At 53.0% G+C, this 22,551-nt stretch overlaps 11 protein-coding genes across 11 annotated transcripts; 5 read left to right on the top strand and 6 right to left on the bottom strand.

Annotated features, from left to right (window-relative positions):
- Positions 1-197: 197 nt before the first annotated feature.
- On the top strand, positions 198-2,680 carry CC1G_13075 (hypothetical protein; the record flags this gene model as incomplete). The annotated part of the gene is made up of 13 exons (XM_001835498.2): positions 198-569; positions 619-709; positions 758-800; positions 861-975; positions 1,024-1,102; positions 1,153-1,355; positions 1,409-1,624; positions 1,685-1,723; positions 1,789-1,890; positions 1,960-2,040; positions 2,102-2,216; positions 2,284-2,370; positions 2,436-2,680. The coding sequence occupies 13 exons, from the start codon at positions 198-200 to the stop codon at positions 2,585-2,587; spliced, it is 1,695 nt and encodes a 564-aa protein (XP_001835550.2). The 3' UTR covers positions 2,588-2,680.
- Positions 2,681-2,736: 56 nt separating this feature from the next.
- CC1G_13074 (hypothetical protein) lies at positions 2,737-3,550 on the bottom strand. The gene has a single exon (XM_001835497.2). It carries the CDS (start codon positions 3,541-3,543, stop codon positions 2,920-2,922), a length of 624 nt encoding a protein of 207 aa, XP_001835549.1. The 5' UTR covers positions 3,544-3,550; the 3' UTR covers positions 2,737-2,919.
- A 1,737-nt stretch (positions 3,551-5,287) lies between these two features.
- CC1G_13073 (hypothetical protein) lies at positions 5,288-6,544 on the bottom strand (the record flags this gene model as incomplete). Its single annotated transcript, XM_001835496.1, has 1 exon — positions 5,288-6,544. The coding sequence occupies one exon, from the start codon at positions 6,542-6,544 to the stop codon at positions 5,288-5,290; it is 1,257 nt and encodes a 418-aa protein (XP_001835548.1).
- Positions 6,545-7,567: 1,023 nt separating this feature from the next.
- CC1G_13072 (hypothetical protein) lies at positions 7,568-8,230 on the bottom strand (the record flags this gene model as incomplete). The annotated part of the gene is made up of 1 exon (XM_001835495.2): positions 7,568-8,230. One exon carries the CDS (start codon positions 8,228-8,230, stop codon positions 7,802-7,804), a length of 429 nt encoding a protein of 142 aa, XP_001835547.1. The 3' UTR covers positions 7,568-7,801.
- A 209-nt stretch (positions 8,231-8,439) lies between these two features.
- Positions 8,440-8,889, bottom strand: CC1G_14959 (hypothetical protein; the record flags this gene model as incomplete). The annotated part of the gene is made up of 1 exon (XM_002910582.1): positions 8,440-8,889. One exon carries the CDS (start codon positions 8,887-8,889, stop codon positions 8,440-8,442), a length of 450 nt encoding a protein of 149 aa, XP_002910628.1.
- A 1,565-nt stretch (positions 8,890-10,454) lies between these two features.
- Positions 10,455-12,263, top strand: CC1G_08055 (Sir2 family histone deacetylase Hst2; the record flags this gene model as incomplete). The annotated part of the gene is made up of 7 exons (XM_001835494.2): positions 10,455-10,603; positions 10,673-10,682; positions 10,747-10,794; positions 10,852-10,859; positions 10,956-11,034; positions 11,119-11,435; positions 11,646-12,263. Exons 1-7 carry the CDS (start codon positions 10,511-10,513, stop codon positions 12,261-12,263), a joined length of 1,173 nt encoding a protein of 390 aa, XP_001835546.2. The 5' UTR covers positions 10,455-10,510.
- Positions 12,264-12,711: 448 nt separating this feature from the next.
- Positions 12,712-15,554, bottom strand: CC1G_08054 (transforming growth factor beta regulator 1; the record flags this gene model as incomplete). Its single annotated transcript, XM_001835493.2, has 5 exons — positions 12,712-13,451; positions 13,505-13,819; positions 13,872-15,221; positions 15,293-15,363; positions 15,432-15,554. 5 exons carry the CDS (start codon positions 15,552-15,554, stop codon positions 12,884-12,886), a joined length of 2,427 nt encoding a protein of 808 aa, XP_001835545.1. The 3' UTR covers positions 12,712-12,883.
- A 202-nt stretch (positions 15,555-15,756) lies between these two features.
- Positions 15,757-16,984, bottom strand: CC1G_08053 (hypothetical protein; the record flags this gene model as incomplete). The annotated part of the gene is made up of 3 exons (XM_001835492.2): positions 15,757-16,376; positions 16,424-16,726; positions 16,786-16,984. The coding sequence occupies 3 exons, from the start codon at positions 16,982-16,984 to the stop codon at positions 15,757-15,759; spliced, it is 1,122 nt and encodes a 373-aa protein (XP_001835544.2).
- A 493-nt stretch (positions 16,985-17,477) lies between these two features.
- On the top strand, positions 17,478-19,048 carry CC1G_08052 (hypothetical protein; the record flags this gene model as incomplete). Its single annotated transcript, XM_001835491.2, has 2 exons — positions 17,478-17,538; positions 17,598-19,048. 2 exons carry the CDS (start codon positions 17,478-17,480, stop codon positions 19,046-19,048), a joined length of 1,512 nt encoding a protein of 503 aa, XP_001835543.2.
- A 1,166-nt stretch (positions 19,049-20,214) lies between these two features.
- On the top strand, positions 20,215-20,775 carry CC1G_08051 (hypothetical protein; the record flags this gene model as incomplete). The annotated part of the gene is made up of 3 exons (XM_001835490.1): positions 20,215-20,355; positions 20,419-20,658; positions 20,722-20,775. The coding sequence occupies 3 exons, from the start codon at positions 20,215-20,217 to the stop codon at positions 20,773-20,775; spliced, it is 435 nt and encodes a 144-aa protein (XP_001835542.1).
- Positions 20,776-21,844: 1,069 nt separating this feature from the next.
- On the top strand, positions 21,845-22,403 carry CC1G_08050 (hypothetical protein; the record flags this gene model as incomplete). Its single annotated transcript, XM_001835489.2, has 3 exons — positions 21,845-21,938; positions 21,995-22,054; positions 22,147-22,403. 3 exons carry the CDS (start codon positions 21,845-21,847, stop codon positions 22,401-22,403), a joined length of 411 nt encoding a protein of 136 aa, XP_001835541.2.
- Between the last annotated feature and the right edge of the window lie 148 nt (positions 22,404-22,551).

Genomic DNA, 22,551 nt, shown 5'->3' with positions numbered 1-22,551 from the left:
GACGCAACGAACCGACAAATGGATTCGGGTTCAAGATGGACGTGGAGCAGAAATGAGTTTGGGCCGTTCGTGACGCTGACGCGCGCGGTACCGAAGCGCCGCGCCACGGCCCTTGCTGTGCCGAACAAGGACCGGAGCACACCAACTTGGTCCTGTCGCGACCACGACGCGCTGCTTGACTGCGAACCACGTTCTCAATGGCGTTGCTGCCGTTGCTCCAGCTGTCTCTTGTATTTTCTGTCGCTGTACAGGCTTATGGGACCCCCAGTCGCGATCTGGTCCACTTAATGGGCGCTCAGGGGGTGAACCTCTGGAAACTCAGGAAGAACGACCAACCAACAAGTGGATTGAAACGAGATGAACACTATGGTGCCCAAGAGCCGTTCTCTGGAGAAAGCAAGGAGAAGAACTATGACTTCCGGGCGCAATGGTTCGAACAACCTTTAGATCATTTTGACAACACGTCGGACCACCGATGGCACCAACGCTTCTGGGTAAACTCGAGGCACTATAAACCCAGGCCTGGTGCCCCCGTTATTGTCCTGGACGGAGGAGAGACCAGTGGAGAAGTAAGCCCAGGCTATGCTCGGGATATAAGCATACTCAACCTTGAGCCAGGAGCGTCTACCTTTCCTCGACACTGGAATTGTCAATATTCTGGCCAAGGCAACAGGTGGGATTGGTATCGTCCTTGAGCACAGATACTACGGTAAGCGATCGCGTCCTCCGACGACACGCCACTAAGTCTCTTCTGCAGGTGACTCGATACCCGTTGCCAACTTTTCAACCGACTCGCTCAGGTAGACCTTATTCTAGCGCCTTTTCGAGGAAGACGTATTGTTGATGAACCTCCCCTCTAGGTGGTTGAACAATGCGCAGTCCGCGGCAGACAGTGCCAACTTCATGAGGAACGTGAAACTCGACAGTATACAAGAGGACATCACTGCGCCCGGTACCCCGTGGATCTACTATGGCGTACGTATCGTAGTTCCTCGGCCACACCCCACACTCACAATCCAATAGGGTTCATACGCTGGCGCTCGGGCTGCTCATATGAAGATCATATACCCGGACATTGTCTATGGGGCTATCGCATCGAGCGGTTGGTCAGTTCACCTTGTCCGAGGCGATCTTCTCTGACCTCTCCTCAAGCTGTTACCCATGCCACGCTGCAGGCTTGGGAATACATGACCATCATCCGCGATGCCGCTGACCCTAAGTGCTCAGCAAATATTGTGAACTCAATAGCCACTATCGACACGATTCTCCAGCGAGGGGTCTTCAAACGTCAGCTGAAATCCCTCTTCGGCCTCGGAGAGCTGGAACATGATGAAGATTTTGTATCTGTCCTCGAGGTTTGTTGAGGTTCTTGGTTCCAATGGCCACGTCACTCATTCATTTCCGTCAGACACCCCTCGGCTCATGGCAATCCAAATGCTGGGTGCCAGAATTCAATGATCCTACATTTGACAGCTTTTGCGACGCCCTAGGGAAGCCCTTCGGTCGCTTCACGGCCGCTGAGCTTGAATCAGCTCCCTTCGGAGACGAGAGACGCTTAGTAGCTATAGATCAAGATTTCGCTGTGGACTTCACCATCGTCAACTATGGTAGATGGATCAAAAAGGTAGCGTAGTTTATCCACACATCTCGCGATGGTTCTCCCGATTAACATACACCATCACAGAACGTAGTCTCCAAATGCAAAGAAGCCACGGTCGAGGAGGTAAGAGCGTCGATTTGGATCAGCCTGCTGTATGTGCGACTAACCTTTGGTGTTACTGCGAACAGTGTTTCGGGACTTTCAATGATACACAATTCCAAGATGATGGTCTGGACCAGACGTGGCGTCTCTGGTTGTTCCAAGTGTGTACTGAATGGGGCTACTTTACAGTCTGTATCTTCTTTCTCCTTTCACGCTTTTGATTCCAAGCTCTGACATCGGGACTTCGGCATCCACAGACTCCTCCACCGGACCAGAAAGAGCCTAGTCTCATCTCCAGACTCCTTACGCTTGGGTACGAATCGAAGATATGCAAGCAGGTGATACCATTATCTTTCTTCATCCGTCAACTGGGATGCTCATTTCCATTTGTGTCCATAGGCCTTCCCACCGGGCAAACATTTCAGGATCCCCAATCTTCCCAACATCACAGTGGTGAATGAGTTGGGCAGCTTCGACATTGCCGATGACCGCTTGGCGTTCATCGACGGAGAGGGTAAGGGCCATTCCTTCGAACCCACTCAAGAATCCCTTGCTGACAAACTCGTTCCTATTGCTTCTAGTCGATCCGTGGAGGCCTTATACGCCACACAGCGTCCACGCCGACGAGCGTAATGATACAATTCTTCGTCCATTCAAGCTCATTCCCAGTACGTTACAGCTTCTCGTCCCATGTAACGTCAATCTAATCCATGAACTCCTCGTCGTTGTTTAGACGGTGTACATCATTGGGACGAATGGGGGTATGAGAATATCTTCCAGGAGCCCGCTGAGATCCGGAAGGTGCATTCGGAGATGATCGAGTTTGTGAGGGCATGGTTGAAGGATTGGAAGGCACCTAGTGTGACTGACGGCTCCTCGGATTAAATTTCCGCCAGTTGCCATTCTGGCGTCCAGGCAGGCCCCCGACGCCGATCCATCCCGTGTACACCTACTAATGCAGAATGTATATGTTTTCCGGGTTATGCGGCATGGAGGCCCTTCAGAGTGCTCATTGGACAGCGCGGTGCGAATGAAACGAGGTGTGTGTATTGGTACAAGAAACAAATATTCACGATCTGCTTTACTAACGACTATTCCTTCCATAGATGGAACCCATACAACAAACATGAACCGATTTCCGATCCCCCAAGTAACTACCTGACGAGCTGACCGCTAATTGCCGACCGGGAAACTGGGGCTCGAGGTGTGTTTGCTGCTCAAGGGAAGCCCGGGAATCCTCCTCCGCCGTCTCCCGGAGTGAAGCCAGGGAATCCTCCGCCGTCGCCTGGCGGGAAGCCGGGGAATCCTCCTCCACCATCGCCTGGGGGGAAGCCAGGGAATCCTCCACCGTCACCTGGAGGGAAGCCAGGGAATCCCCCACCGTCACCTGGGGGGAAACCAGGGAAACCTCCACCGTCACCTGGGGGGAAGCCAGGGAATCCTCCTCCATCACCTGGAGGGAAACCAGGGAAGCCTCCGCCGTCACCTGGGGGGAAGCCAGGGAATCCTCCTCCATCACCTGGAGGGAAGCCAGGGAAGCCTCCGCCGTCGCCTGGGGGGAAGCCGGGGAATCCTCCTCCGTCACCAGGAGGGAAGCCAGGGAAGCCTCCGCCGTCACCTGGGGGGAAGCCGGGGAATCCTCCTCCGTCGCCAGGAGGGAAGCCGGGGAATCCACCACCACCGTCACCTGGAGGGAAACCAGGGAAGCCTCCTCCGTCGCCTGGCGGGAAGCCAGGGAAACCTTGTCGACGCTCCAGCTGTGCTTCAGCGGGGATGGCTGCACCCTGCGCCTTGAGGGCGAGTGCAAGTGCCACGAAGGCACCGAGTGATTGTAACTTCATTGGTGCTGAGTTGGGTTTGGTTGAGAGCTTTCGCTGAGGGATCGTTGACTGACTTTTCGACCTCTTTTATAGCTGTCTCGAGACCATTTTTCGCGCGCTTTTCGCGCACAAGCCTGCCACGGGGCTGCAGATCTTCCCTGGTTTTGGCGAGGATATGGTCGGTACCGAGGTGTTATGACCTTCTGTTTCATTTGCCTTTGGCTTCGAACAAATCCACGTTTTCCTTTTGAATTGACCAAGAGGTATCGATGTCTCGGAGAAGCCCTTGCGCCTTCGAAAGTTTGGAGACCTTACTACCCTCGTGACCAATGAGGTGCTCTGCGAAACTGGAGTAAGTGGATATTCAGGAATTTCACTTTACCCCAGTACCTTCTATTCGTTCATTGATACAAATGCTACCCGAAGTAAGCCCAAAAGATAAGTCGAGGAAGTATGAAGTAGATGCAAGGCTCGAAATATCTTGTATGCGGGTCCGACGGCATCGTCCGGCAATCCACGGGCCACGGCTAGCCACTGTCCATCGCCTTGAAAGGAGGATCATGCATGCCTTCTGGATAGTAAAATGGAGGCTCGTTCGTCCAACGAAAGCGAGCAATCACTGAAGGAAGACCGTGACGTTCTCGCCATCTCTCCATGATTGAATCCTTACTCTTCATATCTATCAACAAAAGTTCGAAATGTGAGGGACGCGGCTGCAGAGCATCGCTATCCATTTGGCGACGGAGATACCAAATTGGCGTCGGGACCGCAGTGCATCATAATTCTCGCGTGTTGCTCGGTGCCTTCGGAATCGATCTCAATCAATTCAATGCAAGTACCTTCTTGTTGCTTCTGAACAATGGTACCGCCAGTCAGCTGGGTAGAAATATCATGGCGGCTAAACCTGTCGCAAGAATCATATCCGGACCAAGGGAAGAATTGAACTTCTACATCTTATGAGCACGCAGCACTACACCAGGTAATTACCCAACCTTGCCCCACGGGGTAGGGTGGAAGATGATACCACTCGCATGTCAATTTTAGGTCGTATATGGGAGCCACCGCACCGATGAAACACCAGAACACGAAGGTGTAGCCACTCTGAGGCTAGCACCTAGGATCGCATAACTAGCGCCCACGGCATTGCCGGAACTTCAAACTCAGTCCGTCGGCCCTCCAATCTTGCCGATTGGCAGCCAGGTGCCAGTCACCGAGTCTTGGCCTTCGACGACTTGCAGCGAACTGGCGCTTCGACGAAATTCAAAATTCCTGGGCTTTCTCTGCATTCTCTCTCGCTGAGTACTTGGAAAAGACTCATAAAATGCCAACCTATCGACTTGTCCAGGTCGCGTCTGTCCGCGATAAAATGACACCGTGCTCGACCTCACCGCTGGCGACGCAGTCGCTCTTGAGCTTGGTCTCTCGTTGAAGCAAGGACTTTGCCTGTTCTACAGCTCCCTGGAATCACGAATCTCCGATATCGAATTTGACTGAAGCTCGGAACTAGCGTAAGCTTTCGAAAATGAAGGACGACGATGGCAATGGCCATACCCATCAGCGCTGTCCGCTACTGTGAAGTTCGTGAGTTGCAAAAGTATCTTCCATTCATTCATTTGTTCTGACTATGGACACTACAAACCAAAAGTAACCCTACAATCTTGTTACATTCGAAAATTCACGATTCCTGCCCGCGAGCGCGGGTTGTCGCTCAAGCAACGAGCTCTTGGGAGTAATAGTTCATCGCGAGATATGATGTTGGACCAACTCAATTCTCTGCGGGCTTTGGCTTCGGGGGCACGACCGTTGGCTTAGGGGGGAATGGAGGAACCACAGGGGGCTTGGGAGGGGAAGGAGGTACCACGGTAGGCTTGGGAGGCGCAGGAGGGACGACAGGTGGCTTGGGTGGTGCGACAGTTGGCTTGGGAGGCGCGGGAGGAACCACAGGCGGCTTGGGTGGTACCACGGTAGGCTTGGGAGGCGCGGGAGGGACGACAGGTGGCTTGGGTGGTGCGACAGTTGGCTTGGGAGGCGCGGGAGGAACCACAGGCGGCTTGGGTGGTACCACGGTAGGCTTGGGAGGCGCGGGAGGCACGACAGGCGGCTTGGGAGGGACGTCAGTTGGCTTGGGAGGCGCGGGAGGAACCACGGGTGGCTTAGGTGGGACAACAGTTGGCTTGGGAGGAAGGGGAGGAACCACTGGCGGCTTAGGCGGGACAGCCGTTGGCTTGGGAGGTTCGACGGGCGGCTTGGGAGGGACAGGAGGCTCAACGGGTGGCTTGGGAGGGAAAGGGGGAACCACGGGTGGCTTGGGAGGCTCAACCGGCGGCTTGGGAGGGAAAGGAGGGACCACGGGTGGCTTGGGAGGTTCGACGGGCGGCTTGGGAGGGGCAGGAGGCTCAACGGGTGGCTTGGGAGGGAAAGGGGGAACCACGGGTGGCTTGGGAGGCTCAACCGGCGGCTTGGGAGGGAAAGGAGGGACCACGGGTGGCTTGGGAGGTTCGACGGGCGGCTTGGGAGGGGCAGGAGGCTCAACGGGTGGCTTGGGAGGGAAAGGAGGTACCACGGGTGGCTTGGGAGGCTCGACGGGCGGCTTGGGAGGGACAGGAGGCTCAACGGGTGGCTTGGGTGGCTTGGGAGGCTCCACTGGCGGCTTGGGAGGCTCGACGGGCGGCTTGGGGGGTTCTACGGGCGGCTTGGGAGGCTCGACGGGTGGTTTGGGAGGCTCGACGGGCGGCTTGGGGGGTTCTACGGGCGGCTTGGGGGGCTCGACGGGCGGCTTAGGAGGAGCAACGGTCGGCTTGGGGGGCTCGACGGTTGGCTTGGGCGGATCCACGGGTGGTTTGGTCGGAAGGTCCGTCGGCTGGGGTGGGACAGGGGGCCAGGGAGGGAGTATCGTCGGTTGTCCCGGGACAGGAATGACCAACGTAGGCCTGGGATCAGTGCCGTCGCGTTGAGGGATGGGCGACGCCCCGGCGAGCGAGCAAGCAAGAGCAACAAAGGTGACAAGCGCCTTGTACTGCATTATTCAACGACGGTTAAACTCAGAAAGAAGAGGCTTTCGAGCTGAAGATTCAACAAGTCGACTGTAGGGTTTATATACCCCATTCCCTCCCTCCCTTCGCACGTCAAAGGTACCCCCTCCATCTCGTCAACCTCTTCGGTTTCTCCGAATTTTGAAAGGTGCTGGTATCTGACACGAACCAGAATCATCTGGAAGGACAAGAGCGCCCGTCGTACCTCCCTCGATTGAACCTATAGGTCTCGAAACGGAGCGACGATCCCATTATGGCCTTTCTATGCCCATCTCCGGAGCGAGGCGGTGCGATACGGTCTCCCATAACCGGAAAACTATGACGGACCCGAGTAATCTTATCCAGCGTCAGTAAGGGCGTGCCCCTCTTCGCCCGTCCGACAGTCGTTTTCGAAGGCATACTAGGCCCTGATCACTTCGAAAACCCTACACATTAGCCGAAAAATTACCAGGCATGGGTAAAGAAGATGTATTACCTCCACCATTCATCATTCGGCGAAATTCGACGACGCAGTCTTCGTCATGTTTGCGACATATTTCTATGACATCCAGGGCAGTACATTGCAAATTCACCGAACCCAGACTGGTAATACTCCCTCGTCCTCGCGGCTTTAAAGGTCCCTATTCTATTAATAACTCTTCGATTGGCCCAGACAATCCACGGCCATCGTCGACCCCGGCAAATCTTATTTCCTTTACAGCTTCTCGCATCGGTACCGCCTCCCACAACACTTCTTTCGACGGGCGCCTTAAGATGCTCGCGCATGAGGTAAGCGAGCGCTGTGACGGGATTGAATCTCGCACAAACCCCCTTGGTTGACGAATTCTCCTGTCCCTGCTCCCTCAAACAACTCTCCGGATATCTCACGAAGTCCATCCACCGCATTCCACTGCGTCAGGTGGTCTGTCCTAGGTTGTGTATATGACGGAGCGCGCGCCATTTCCATTGTCCGTAATATGTGTACAATTGGACTTCCTTGCTCCCAGTTCGCCAAACGTGATTCGAAACGAAACCATGTTCATTTCACCGTGTTACCGCCTGGGTAGGACCTTGAAACTTGCTGCTACTACATGTATCGCAACCATCGCACATAGTACTGCGCGCAAACGATTCGAAATTCGAGCAAAAATGAGTCAGAAAATAGTAAGACGAACGAAGACGAAGTTTGGCAAAATGACGGAAAGGGATAAGCGAAATAGGAAATAGATTAGTCGAAAGGTGAATCAACGGGGTTGCGAGGGAATCGCTTAATATTTGGTGGGCTTGGGGAGAGGGTAGTAGGTTGGCTTGGGAGGCGGATAGGTCGGTTTGGGCGGCGTGTAAGTCGGCTTAGGTGGAGCGTACGTCGGCTTGGGTGGGTGAGGAGGATAGTGCGTCGGCTTAGGAGGGGTCGGCTTGGGTGGATGGGGAGGAGGATAGTGAGTTGGCTTGGGTGGATGAGGAGGATAGTGAGTTGGTTTCGGTGGATGGGGAGGATGATGACTTGGCTTGGGTGGAGGATGAGGAGGATAATGAGATGGCTGAGGTGGGGGGTAATATGTCGGCTTGGGTGGCTCGGGATGCGGAGGCTTGGGCGGGGTGTACCGCTCCACGTCTTGAGCGACAGGAAGGGCAGCACCCTGCACACTTGCGTTAAAGGCCAGAAGAGCGAGAGCGACGAGTGATTTGTACTGCATGTTGTTCTCGGTAGAAGATTTTGTTTGAGTGCCCAGAAATGAAATCCCGAGTGAGGAAACTCTAGGTTCTGGCGAGATTTGCTTAAATACTGCTGGTTCGAACCAAAATAGCTGGAGGTAAGTATCAAATCAAGACCGTTTCGGCATATGGTCATCTGCGAACATGGAAGGAGGTACCTAAATTGACCTATCATAGTCTCGACGGCCGTCTAGAAGCCAAAGAGGATAGACAAGAACAGAGCAGGTAAGAATACCATAACGTGGAGAGGAATGGTAGGCTTGGGCGGGAGCGGAATGGTCGGCTTGGGCGGGAGAGGAATGGTAGGCTTAGGCGGGAGAGGAATGGTAGGCTTCGGCGGCTCGGGCTTGGGCGGCTCAGGCTTGGGAGGCTCAGGGTGAGGCAAGGTAGGCTTGGGCGGGTGGGGCAAGGTGGGTTTCGGGGGTTCAGGTTTCGGGGGTTCAGGCTTTGGTGGCTCGGGATGAGGCAAGGTAGGCTTGGGAGGAAGAGGAATCGTCGGGACGGGCGGCTTGGGAACAGGCACAGTCAACGTAGGCCTGGGAGGCGTTACTTCTTCCAATTGAGCATAGGGAAGCGCCGCGCCATGCACACCGATGCTGCAAGCGAGAACGACAACAGCGAAGAGGCTCTTGAACTGCATGTTATCGGCTTGACGTCGATTCCTTTAAGATACCCAGAGAAAGATTCCCGAGTGAAGAAACAGGGATCGCCCTTGCACCCTTTTTATAGTCGGTGAGTCGCCATATTCGGATAGTAGTTCTTCCGGGTGCAGATTCTAGTTGAAGCAATTTGACCTTTCTTGAGCACGACAGTGGAGACTGGTGGAGCGAGCCTCGGCATAACAACCACGTTCTGTCTGTGAAGACATATCGAATCGAAAAGAACCAAGCACTATGATGATTCGACACAGGGAAAAATGGTGCAAGGACGTTGGGCTAAAAATAACCTATTCATTACCCCGACCTTGAACGAGACATGGCGCGATGCATACCTGGACACACCAACACTAGACGTGTAGCGCCCGGAGGGTCTATTTTTGATACCCGCCGAGGATAACCCATAATTCAGCTTGATTTTCGTCCGAGGCGGTTCGCAGAAGCCAGCCGGCGCGCGTCTTCTGCCGGTTGAATTTCAGACCTGTTTAAACCGTCAACGACCAAGTCCCCGACCTCGACATTGGGTGGCTCACCGGCTGACTTGCTCTATCTCTACGATTGAGCGCGTAAGGTTTCATGTTCCCATGCAGAACATGTGTACGACAGGGCCAAGGCGCGATGCCCTAGGAATATGGCGACGGCAGACGCAAGCGATTCTGTGGAGTATCAAAACAATGCGACATATCTAACACTTCTCTTGACCATGAAAACGACAGGTGAGGTAAGCCCAGGGGACGCTGGCCAGTCAGTAGGCCTCAGGAGCCTTTACTACGAAGACGTTACGTGTTCTTCGACGACATAATTCTCCCGTCGAAGGGGTCGAACTAGCATGTATTTAGAAAGTGGGCATTAGAAAGGTGAAGAATGCGCGGACCCTGGACGGCATCGATCCATTCCAGCGTCTTCATTCTCGGGCGCCGTTGAACAGAGACAGGGTGGCCATTGAGAAGCACTTCCCTACTGAAAGAATCGATAAAGAGGTCAAACTCTATTGGGTGCAGAAGTCTGAAACTCAAAACTCACAAAGTTATAGGATAGTTAGACGGTTTAGTTTACCCCTGAGCAACGACAGCCGTCAAGTCGCGGTGGTTTGAAAAACTGTAGTTACCAGTCCAACAGGCATGGATTTCGTGACAAGTGACGGTTTAAATGAGAGAATAGACATGTGGTGGGAGTCTAGTTCGTCTTTTCGGTCCCCTGAGCCATGCCTAAGTGGGTTTCCATTTCCATGCGGCTTGAGGTTGGAAGAGCCATTCGCACTTGGATGACGAGTCCTTGAGGGGCGTTACGACCTCTGCCGATATTTCACCAGCCTATGATGTTGCTAATGTATCATAGTCGATTTGTGTCGTCTCGAGGACTTCAGAAGAGAAACCAAGTTGCCGCCAGGTTTACAAGTCATGGTCGTGTTCCAAGAGTCGGCGCCAGCGTCGCGCACCCACAAGAGGTCTTCGGCATCTACCGGCCAGCATCTTATCTTATCAGTGGTACCGAGCCTGATAACACGGGTGAGAGGGGATGATATCCGCTCTTGACCATTTACCGCCAACCAGCATCCCGACTTTCGACGTAGGCTCATAGCTATTGAAGTAGAGCTGAGTGGAAATGCCTTCCAAACCCAAGGCACTGAAGCGCCGAGACCTCCCATCTCTGGCAAAGTACATTCAATCTGACGAATGTCAAAATATCGTTCTAATGGTGAGCATTCTCCTCTCCCTAAACTTGGTCAGATCGACTGACACAACAATGGACTCGGTGTGGTAATAGATGGGAGCAGGTATTATTGAATAACATACACTTCTCGAGGGCCTAAACTCATTTGCGCCCCAAACATCATGCAGGTGTTAGCACGTCTGCCGGAATCCCAGACTTTCGATCTCCAAAGACTGGTACGTAAACCATGTCTGGAGAAACCAAGGACATCTGTCTGACTAAAGGTACACCAGGCCTATACGTGAGTTACTCCGTCTCATCACCACCCAATTCGAGGGAACCGTTCGAGCCCTCGCCTCGACGCACCCCTCCTAACATGGACTTGATTTGATTCTAGTCAAACCTCGCGAGGCTGAATCTCCCTCATCCAGAGGCCGTCTTCGAAATCAACTTCTTCCGAAGAAATCCAGTACCATGTGAGCGCTTCCATCCGTGCTCCTCGACACCCCCTCTAATCGACGTTCTGACGCTGATAATTAATCCACAATTGACACATCCAGTTTACACCCTCGCTCATGAGCTTTACCCGGGAAAGTTCCGACCGACTCTTACACATTCCTTTGTCCGCCTCCTCGTAGAGAAGGGTCTCCTCCTGCGCTGCTTTACCCAGAACATCGACACACTCGAACGCAGAGCGGGCGTTCCAGCCGACAAAGTCATCGAGGCTCATGGGAGCTTCGCAACCCAACGATGTATCGACTGCAAAGCACCATTCGATGACGCCCGAATGAAAGAACACATCCTGCAGAAAAAGATCGCACGATGTGATCGGTGCAAAGGTCTAGTCAAACCTGACATTGTATTCTTCGGAGAATCAGTGAGTAATATCGCTCTTCATTTCAAACCCTCGTTTTCTTCGTCAACTTGAACTGCATCTAATCTATCTTTGCTGGCCCTAAATTATCCTCCATCTATTCTTGTCACCGGACCCGCCCTCGCTCCCGCATTTTTCACCACCTCTTCTTCGAATTCCTTCTATCCTTTCATTGCTCTTACATCTTCGCTGAAACAATGAAACACTCTACAGCTTCCTAATGAGTTCATCCGCGCGGTCCCACAAATCGCCCAGGCCGATCTCCTCATAGTCCTCGGCACATCCCTCACCGTCCAGCCATTCGCTTCTCTCGCAGGAATGGCAAACGACAGGTGCCCTCGTGTCCTCATCAACCTCGACCGCGTAGGTGATTTCGGACGCCAACCCGACGACGTCATCCTCCTCGGTAAATGTGACGACATCGTCAAAGATCTATGTAGGGAACTAGGATGGCTGGACGAACTCATGGAGCTCTGGGAGGCCACGGCTGATTCGGTGGACATTGGAGACGGTAAAGCCGCAAGTTCCAAAGCCAAGCCCAAGTCGAAATCTAAAGAGAAACCCCGCTGGGTCAAGGCGGAGGATGAAGTGGAGCAACTTACTGCGGCCATCGAGCAAAGTCTCGCGCTGAACGAAGAGAAATCGGAAGAGGATAAATTGTCAAAGCCTGATGAAACAGCGGATAAAGATGAGGATGATGCATCGAAACCCGCAGTATCTTCACAGGCGACAGAGAAGTCAGGGGGAGGTGGAGACCACAAGGAACCCACGTCTCCGACAGGGACACCCAGCGAGAGCAAGGAACCGAAGCCCGTCCAAGAGAAGCTGTGAGGACGTGGCCCGACAAGTACTACCCACCCTATTCCCTATGACCCCACTACACTACCTAGTCGATCACTTGTAGTAGATATATGTCCGCCCCTTATACTACCCCTTTTTCCGGCACGAGCCTGGCATCGGATGGAGTCCCCACAGAGGCACGCAAGATACCACTCTATGCGCATGAATCAATCTCGTCCAATGAGGGCAAGAAGCATCCTCCGCGCGATCCAAGTCACCAGAACGTGTAGCATGCACGCCCAGATCATCCTTGGACTCGCAAACCCGAACCTCGACAAGGTGTGTAACGCACGGCGGCGCCTTGAAAAGGACGGGGTATGGACTAGAAACGAAGGAGAACAAAGAGAAAAAAAGGCATGAGAAAGCCGAACCTTACACATGACACTCCTCAACGACCCAAGAACAGCGCAAATCCCACTCTTGAAACTCTATCGTGTTTGTTGTCGACACGACGACGAACAATGTACATTGTGTGGTGTCACAATTGGATGCAAAACAAGTTGAAGTATCGTCCCTGTACAGCGCCCTAGACCTTGAGAAAATGAATAAATAACAGCTGAGAGCAAATGGAGAACAAAGCAGCCCAGGAACGCAAAACGCGTCGACCTCGCTCAGGATGGTCCCGTGCCAGGTCGGTAGGCGTTCATGAGGCTTGCGATGGACGGAGCAGGTGTGTTGGGCGTTATGGGTGTAGGAGCCTGCGCGGCCAACCCAGTATTAGGGATGAAGGTCGCTGGGTGACCCTGTGGGAGGGCAGCGACAGGCGGAGGTGCGGTAACAGGATGTGGCTGAGCCTCCGGAGGTGCGGCTGGTGGCGACTGTGAATGTTGCTCAGGGTTGGAGTTAACAGCAGATGGCTGCTGTTGAGGGGCTTGCTCTTGCAGAGGTACCTGTGCGGGAGGCTGGGGCGTCGGTGTGCTGTGCCCACTATGTCCACCGTGAGTTTGAAGTGGCGCCGTACTTGGGCCAGCGACCTGATGCTGCATCCGGGCTTGAGCGATGATGTGTTGGGGGTAGTGCGAAAGGCCTTTGGGCAGGTCTCCCGGGCTGGCACTTCCAACCACGGCCTTCATCTTTTCGCGTTCTAGTGGTGTGTGGTATACGGGACCTCGAGGGGTTGAAGCATCGTATTCCTCTGGGAGAGCTGGGATGACCGAGGCGTGTCTTCCACCGAGGGGACTGGACGAAACGTAAGCTGTGCGGTTACTGTATGACGCATAAAGGTCACTCACCCTCCCTCGATAAAGATCTGCCAGACGTAGTTCTTGAGTTTGTCCGCGTTCGGTAGTTGCTGGATAAGGTGCTTGATAGTGTTCTGCCCGAGCCCAAAGAAGTCAGGGCCCGACACAGAGTTCGAGTGCTGGCGATTCCGGATGGCGTTCGCCTGCTTCACGATGCTTGACCAAGCGCCTGTAGCAGTACCAGCTATCACAGGTTTGTCAGGTGTGTCCGAAGGTACGATTTGGAACTTGGGGCCGTCTCCACCATCAAGAATGGTGCAGTGATACACGACCTCAATGTTGGGGTTGACTGTCGATAGATAACGACTAAACTTCATAGGTCAGCGTTGTCAACTCCTGGACCACCAGAATCACGCACCGAGTAACTTCGTAGCCAACAGGGAATATGTATCGCTCTGTATGGAAATGCTCCCGCGTACAAACTGTGCCGAGGTTGATGACAGTCATGATACCGACGTTAAGTGGCAACATCGGCTTTCCGTTCTTGTCTCGCGGTACAAGAGGGATACTATAGCTTTTGCTCGTCACTGCATGAGCCTTGGTGCGCTTCGGTTTCGGTGCGGGCGGGGCTTGCACCTCAGTCGAAGGTCCTGGGACTGGAGCAGGCTGTGCAGGTGGTCGAGGATGCGTGCTGCTATTTGGGGTTGCCGGAGAAGTCGCACTCCCGGGAGGAGGAGGATATCCCGGTACCATGTGAGCACCCATATACATGTACGGGTTGGTGTAGTATACCCCAGGTGTATTTGGAGTGACGGGAGTAATGGGGTAGAACATGTATGGGTTTGCAAATGCCATTGGATGGGCACTGGTGGGTGTCGGGGTGCCATTTGGGTTGGTCTTTGGGAAGAAGAGATTTAAGTAAGGATTAGTGGATTTTGAAGAGCTAGACGTTGATGTGGAGGATGAACTTGAATTTGATGGCTTTGAAGTTGACGTTTGTTGATCCGTTAAACTGGGGTCGATGTTTGCATCAGTCGCGGAGGTGGATGGAGGCGATTTGGAGTCGGAACTTGCATCAGGGCGTTTCTCGTTGGAAAGAGACTTCGACTCCGATGTGGCAGGGGGATTGGTGTCGATACTAAGGCCCGGTTGCGCATCGGCAGGTATAGTTGGCTGTGGAGAAGACGATGAAGCTTCCACCGACTGAGAACCACTCGAGTCCGTTGCGCCGTTTCCAGTGGGCTTATCTTTGGAAGCTGCAGTCGACGTGTCTTCATTGCTTGCTGTTGAGAGACTAGCAGCCTTGCGACGTGATCGCGTTTCTCGAGGTGGCGACGCGATTACCAGTTCGACGTTGCTGGATTTACGACGCCGCTTGGACATTGTTGGTGAGTTGGATGGGCTGGTACTGACATTCTCCGAGCTGGTGGCTTCACCGGCACTGTTAGACGACGATTCGGCATTCGAGTCGGCTCTGGGTCTTTTAAGACCAGAGGCAGAGGGAGAGGTGGCCCTGTCCGGAGAAGGTCTTGAAGGTTCTGAGGCACCGTTCACAGTGGCCTCACTGGGACCATCGTCGTTGAGACGCCGCCTCACGTTGCGTTCCTCCTTCTCCGCAGACTCATGACTGACTGCTTTGGGACTCGTCGTAGAACGCGCTTCGGGGGCGGTAGGTGGAGCCGGGGTTCCGGTTGAAGAACTAGGCGTCGAGGTCATAGGAATGGCTTGTCTTTGCTTTTCCATGTCGAGAATCCGTTCCAGGAGTTGTCTAGATGAGTATCAAAAACCGTCAGATCGTCGTTTCCCTATTTAATGGACGAGCGTCAATTCGGCACGCACTCTCTTTCCTGCTGTACGCTCGTATCCTGTTCCCCGCTTCTCTGAGGTTCCATGTTGGAATCCTTAGGTTTCTGAGTCAATTTGTCGTGTCAGACCTCCTTCCCTTTTGCAGAGAAAGAGATTTGGGTGAAAGACTGACCTCTTCGAGTTCCTGGTAGCGCCTCTTCAGTGTTTTATACTTTTCTGAGAGGTCCTCGTCGGTATTCCCGGACATTGCTCGAATCTGCGCCGCCGCAGACTTGGTGTTGCCTGGCGGTGGCATCTTGACGGTCGATGACCACTGTGGTTGGACGTTTACAAGCTCTGGGTCGTTGAGGACGATGAGGACGGCAGTGAGGGGTCGATGGGGGCGAAAGGCAAAAGCCAATGCAAGCGCTGCCAAACATTCTGACGACGTGGGCAACAAGCAAGGACAAATATGTTGCCGGGAAATGCCGAACCGGGCCCCTATCGGCCAAGGCGGTCTATTCGTGAGCGTATTTACGAAGCCACTCCATTGCTCTATCGAAATAGCTACCCCACTTGGATTCGGACTCCTTTCCTTGATCAAACCCATGCTCTTCACCCTCCACCATCACCAACTCTGCTGGCACTCCGGCCTCTTGTAGCAACCCATACAGGTGCACAGACTCTCCAACCGGCACCGAGGTGTCCCCGCTGCCATGAATTAAGAACACCGGAGGCCAGTCTGACGATACCTTCAGCTGTGGAAACAAGCCGTCGACACATTTCACCTCCTCGACAACTTGGTCTCTTACTCCTTCGTCTGCCACAGATATCTCCAAGGGTGACACGAATTGTGAAAATCTGCACAGCCGCTGAAGAGTCCTACTGATGCTGGGGTCGTGTCTGCCGGTATAATAGTCCAGCCAGACTCCGGATTGTAGGTAGAGTGTGCTGACGTGGACTCGTGCGCTCAAAGTTCCCCGGGAGAATCTAGGATCGTGCGCTACTTCGCTCAAATCATCCTCTTCGAATGGGTGGAGGAATGACTTGAAGTCCTTTTCTTTAAGAAATTCCGCTGCTCTCGGAAATTTCTCTTGCTTAGGAACGAGATAATGAGGCGTCTGGGCGCCATTCAATACTGCGATGGATTACGAAGGTGTAATTTGACACTCACAAAGAAATCACCTCCCATTCCGTAAATCGAAAGAATGGCAACTGGCTTGGGGTTACGGCAATGCACTGCTGCCAGATACGCGCAGAGTCCACCACCGCTGGATCCCCCAACAGCGATAGAGTCTGCCTTGAATTTGAATTTGGCCGTCTTCCGATCATCCTTAGAGGCTGAGATATCCAATTCAAGGGTCAGATCTCTATTTGTCAGGAAGTTCCAGAGATCCCTGACGTCCTCAAGGATATCATCTCCAGTCGATGGCGGTATGAGACGGTAGTCTGCCGAGATAAACAGCCAACCCTGTGTGGCGACACGATCTGCATAAATTGTATGTCAGACGCACGCCAATTCCACCTTGGGCTATTGGGGTACTCACCAGAAAGCCATCGCGGAATAAAGCTTCTTCTATTCCCATAAACAAGTCCTCCCGCATGGAAGTACAGAAAAGCAGGCCGGATGACAATGGCGCCGTCTGCGAGGTCATAACAAAAGGTGCTGAGATCTGGTGGTCGAACGTCAATGTTAATCTTCAGGCCTTTGGACGTCGTCTTGTAGCAGACTGTGGTCGCCTTCATGATGATGGGAGTACAAGTTTAGAGAGTCATCAAATGAGTCATCTCAAACAATCAATATTAATCACCCTGTGCGATTTGTGGGCGTCAATCATGGAATCTGACAGCTGCTCCAGCCTGAGGCTAGATTCATGGCTCAGCATTGGCTTGGGCATTTCGAGTTTCACCTGACTTCGCTTTGTTGGAGTTATGAATTTAAAGGGTGGGCGGCGAGATCGATCCTCGAGCGAGAGTCGTCATCATGATGATGCTTGGGCGCTTACAGGTTCTGGGCAGCATCAGTGGCTATACGATGCCAAGTGCATAGTTAATGAGCCACTCAAATGAAGTTGGCCTTGAGAATCGATCCTGCAACGATCACCAGAGGACATCCTTGACTACCCCGAGCGGCTCGACTCTCTATAAGCAGGTGAGCATCCCAAAGCCACTGCAGTTTGTCTGGGAGAATACAAATGACAGACACGTTTTACAGGCCAGCTTCCTCCTCCCCGACACGATGGTGCCACTCAAGAGTATGTTCGACGGGATAGATGTTAAACGACAGGGTACCATCGACCGTATTGCGGCTCTAGAAAACGAAATCGTTAAACTGCAGAATGAAGTACACAAACTGAAGATGGAGCAAACGACCTCACCCCCATCGGATTCCTCCCCAACGATATCCTCTGCAAAATCTTCTCTGACATAAAAGAAGGCTACGGCGACAAACTGGGATGGATCCGACTTTCTCACGTCTGCCGTCGCTGGCGCGATGCAGCACTCGACTACTCCAGCTTTTGGATGAACGTCAGAGACGGAAACCCGGATCGTATCCTCGCCTTCCTCGAGAGGTCCAAAGATGCAGCGACATCGGTGACTCTCACTTCTACTCATCTGTCTCCTCAAGCCGAGGCAGTATTTCAGCAATACTTATCGGATGCTCATCGGTTTGATTCTCTCACTTTTCACTCCTCTTTTACACGGCTACAAGAAAGGATGATGGCGCTTGGCTCTACGGCCTCCAACCTACACACCCTCCTCCTCAGGAACATTGGAGATGAACGAGGCTGGAGACAGCCTCAGGGGGAAGATCTGGGATCTATTCTTCCAGACGGTGCTCCCCAACTCCGAGCCCTCGCCCTGGAGCACTGCAGGATCTCCCCACCGTTTCGCCTTTTCGAAGGTGTAACGAAGCTCAGCCTCACCTGCCATTCCACTACATGGAGCCTCACAGAACTTCTCGACATATTCTCCTTGATGTCGAGGTTGGAGAAGCTGCATCTTGACGTTCGGTTCAAGCGGGAGGATATCCCAGCGGACCGGATTGTTGTTTTACCCCATCTACAAACTATGACTGTCAATGGGAAGCTTCAGGAGTACACCGACATCATGCCCCACCTCGCCATCCCCTCAGACACCAGTATCACGGCCGATTGCTGGGACTATGGTGGCGATGCACCCCCTCCTCGTTCCCTGCTCCCTTACCGCCTCACACATGCATCTACGGCCTCCACACCCGGTTCCCCATCATTCGAACGACAAGAAGCGAAATCCGTCTCTTTCACAACCAACATGCATTCGATCATAGTCAAGATCTGGCCAGACGCTAGCTCGTATGCTTCTAACTTCATCAGGTACCACCTGCGTGGACCATTTCTTCAACCTACGGAACACCCAGCGCTCTTAGCAATAGCGCTGGACACTACGAGGACGCTACGATGGTATAACAAGGACTCAGAAGCTGATCTTGAGGACGAAGCGGTGGAAGCGATGTTCAGCACGATGGACGCTGTGAAAGAGGTCCTGATTACCCTACGGACCGCGACGCAGTTTCTATCCGCGTTGAAGACTCGACCAGCAATATTTCCTGCACTCGCTTCCCTCACCATCGTAAAAGCCAGGTTTACCACACGAAGGGGCTATTACGGAATTGACTTTGATGACTTATTGGACGCACTCCAACGAAGAGTTGAAGTTGGGAACCCACTGAAGAGGATCGCGTTCAGGAATTCTGAGCAACCCTCGGAGGAACAAGTTGCGGCTCTTTCAGAACTTGTTGAAGTGATAGAAATGGAAGAAGAAGTGTAGAGGAATTGGAATAGGGCCTACTTTCGCACCCGATGTGAGCCTGCCTCTTGTTTAGTAGACATAGTTCATTTGATACAAAGTACTGTAATTCCGATGCCTCGCATGTACGCTTCTGTTCTGGTTAGTTTCTACAACGGTGTGTCCCCATGATTACAAGCATCATGAGCGCCGCTTGAATCTGACAGATAGTCTCAGAATCTCAAGTTTTGGATGCAGGCCTTTCACCGACTCAAACCAGGCCCATCACCATGATTCTGAACCCATTCCATTGGTCCAACTCCCTTCAGGATGCTTTACGGGGCGACCGTATCTCCGAACAGTGACGGCTCAGTATCCCAGGCTTTTCCCTAATCATCTCGTCCCTGGTGCTTTCTGTGATGAAACAGACCTCTTCATCTCTGAGACTTAAAACTCGAACGGCTGTCGAACTCAATTGCTCAGATCTATACCATAGTACACATGGGATGAGTTACTTGCGGATCGTGAGACCTCAGGCGAGGCGAAGTTATTAATAGCTGGCGGTGGCACTGGCTGGATTCTGGGAGACGGGGCAGTCTCTGACCATTTATCTCTGGGTACCTAGCTCTGAGTCTCCAGACCTAATGATATGCATCCTTTCCCCGGACGTTGCAAGTTGCGGAATGGCTGGTTGACCTTCTAAAGCCGCACCGATCCAGCCCCCGGCCATCGTAAAGTTCGCGCTCCGTTTCAATCCATCAAATTCGATTTTCTCGGGCTCTCGATCGACTTCGCATTTTCATTCTCGAACCACCACCGTCACATCACCGTTCTCTGGCACTGCTCGCTGCGGTCTCTTCTGGGTTCTCTGCGGCGAAGTCAAGGGACAGATCCATATCACTGATATCCCTCTAATCGACTCGTGGGCTCGATCTACACTCATGTCTGGGCCTCGTGATTATAGGCTTCCAGCAACCTTTGGATAACGGAATGTAATGGATGACGAACTTGTGTCCCAGATCTATATCAATTTTATGGACATGTCTATGGAAATCTAGGGAATGTAACTGGCACTAGTAAATGAAGATGGTGCGGCACAAACTGACCGCCACGTCGAGGCATTGGCTATATATACCTTTCGACTGGCTGAAGGCTGGCTGGCAACCCCATTCTGACCCATACCAGGCGCGAACCTCTACGATCACACCATGTTGCTCAACCTTTCGACGTTCCTCGTTCCTTTCTTTTTCATCGTGGGCGCTCTCGCTCAGGCGAGCGTCATCCAACTGCCAACCCCAGGTGCTCGGATACGAAACGGCCAAACGTTCACCGTTCAGATCGCCAAGCCGGTACGACAGTCCCTTTTCGTTGTCTTCGTAACTCACGTGTGGGTGTGATGGTAATCCATCTAGATGAGCCACCAGGGCTCCAGGGAAGCTGGATTCGTCATCGGACTCCTCCCATGCACTTCCGGATCCTGTCCTGGTCCGGCTGTAGAAGTTGGACGCCTCTTGTACAACGGTCCGTATACTCCTCAACTCCACGAACAACCGGGAAGGCCCTATCAAAACTTCACCTTCACCATGCCACCCGCCGATGAAATGCCCAAGGGATTCGCCCAGTTGAGTACGATCAGGCTTCACTTATTCGGGGTAAGGCGTCGCCATTCTTCGGTCTCCTACGCTGCTGATGTGGCCTATGTATATCTCATTTAGGCCGCCGCTTACCCGATCTTGGAGCTGAACAACATCACCATCCGCGTCATCTAAGCGACAACGCCTTAGTGAACTTTGAAATGTGTTGATAACGCCAGTTTAACCGCGAACCCTCGGCCATAACGGACACTACTTTCTTGCACTTGAACTATGTGTATCCTAATGACTCTGATCTAACGGACTCATTCTCGCTCTTGGGACCTTTGTACCTGCCCACCATGCAATGACCCTCGAATTACCTCTCTGTGTTTTACCACAGTTTTGCCATTAAATCGCTCACTTGACGCCCCCAAGCCTTGACTGAGCGCTCCGCCGGAACGTTAACCTCCTATGAAGTTCACCTTTCCCCGTGACTTCTAAACCCGAGCGAAAAACGTGGCTAATCCGGATCATTGTGCTGTCCGCCGAGCGCTTCTCGTGTTCTTCGACAATCACCTTACTTTTGGTGACGCTACAACAGTTCTTCCGTTCGACAACCACCCCGACGAACTTGAGGGGTTGCGCGCCCTGGAACTATTCGCTACTCACGTTACAAGCGAACGTTCGCGAGTACAATCTGTGGAGTGGGTCGATGCCAGCGAGCTCGTCCCTTCAAACTTCTCCCTAAAATAGGTCTTCTCTCACTTATTCTATCGAAGACAAAGTCGACATCAGATGACCTTACCAGGGCATCGGACGGACAAATGCCGGACGAACCACCGAGGAATTCGTTGCTGTTCACAGCATACAGCTATGAATTCGCTCTCACTACCAGCGGCATATCCGCCCTCTCATGCGCCCTTGTCTCGGTCGGCGTATCCAAAATCAGCGAAGATTAACAGGCCTCACTCGTTGAGCAGTCCCAGAGAACAACTGCTTGGTTTTATCTCGTATTGTACTCTTGGCTTATCGTCTTCTTTCGCGGCGAGCTTCTTTGCCGGGGACTTGTCGAAGTAAAGGGCTTCTCGACGGTCTTCTCACTCGTCCACCGGCCCTATAAATTCAATTCAGGACGACTCGAACTGAAACTAGAAGTCCTCGGAACAAAGCACCCCAGCCATGCTCTTCTCGTCTCGTGTGCTTTCCCTGGCGTCTCTCCTTTCCCTTTTGACTTCGAGCGCACTAGCTGCCGAGGTTTGCACCTATGCAGCAAGAGGGTGCGATGGGCTGTACGGCTGCTGTACCAACGTGGAAGAAGGAAGATGCTGCGCGTGGTTCACAGGAAACTCGCTGGGCTGGTCCGTAGGTGTGTCACAAGTGGACGCGACCTCCGCCTGGACCGCCTTGTTTTCAGTCGACCTCCGCTGCCAGAATGCCAATGCTAGCGCAACAGCAATTGGAGATGGTTCAATTTGTACGTCGAATGTTCTTTGATTCTTCAAAGTTCAATCCGATAGCATATCTTACTCTGGTCCTCTTGGCCATCAAATTGACTTCCTCACTTAGGCGTTTCCACTCCTGACACACCAGAAGCTGTCAACTTCAATTCTGCAAAATGGACCACCAGTGCGCTCCAGGCCCGCTCAGACGAGGCGCACCACAACCACGCTTGTGCCGAGCCGGATGTCGTTGGCTTTAAGACGCCCGATGGGAAGAAACATCTTATCAAGGTTCCGGAAGGCCATGGGCAGTTGGAGTATATCTCTCAGTTGTTGGAGGCGGAGGATTATGCAGCTCTCACTTCTTACGAGCACGTGGAGTGATTGTACCTTCAGTCCTGAACTCGAATCTGAGTATTGTACGCTATGATTTTGAATGTATCTCACGGCCTTGACCAGAGAAGCGCAAAGCCCTGCTCTTTGTTCCGCGTTCTGACATACTTCCCTGTCTTCGTCAGAATGATTGACTGAT

Source organism: Coprinopsis cinerea, assembly GCF_000182895.1.
Source record: "Coprinopsis cinerea okayama7#130 chromosome 8 map unlocalized cont3.8, whole genome shotgun sequence".
Taxonomy (NCBI): Eukaryota; Fungi; Basidiomycota; class Agaricomycetes; order Agaricales; family Psathyrellaceae; genus Coprinopsis; species Coprinopsis cinerea.
The sequence above is the reverse complement of the archived record's forward strand: the minus strand, read 5'-3'. Positions and strand labels throughout refer to the sequence as shown.

Coding starts and splice junctions, on each gene's coding strand:
- CC1G_13074 (XM_001835497.2), bottom strand. CDS start 3,543: ATGAAGTTACAATCACTCGGTGCCTTCGTGGCACTTGCACTCGCCCTC.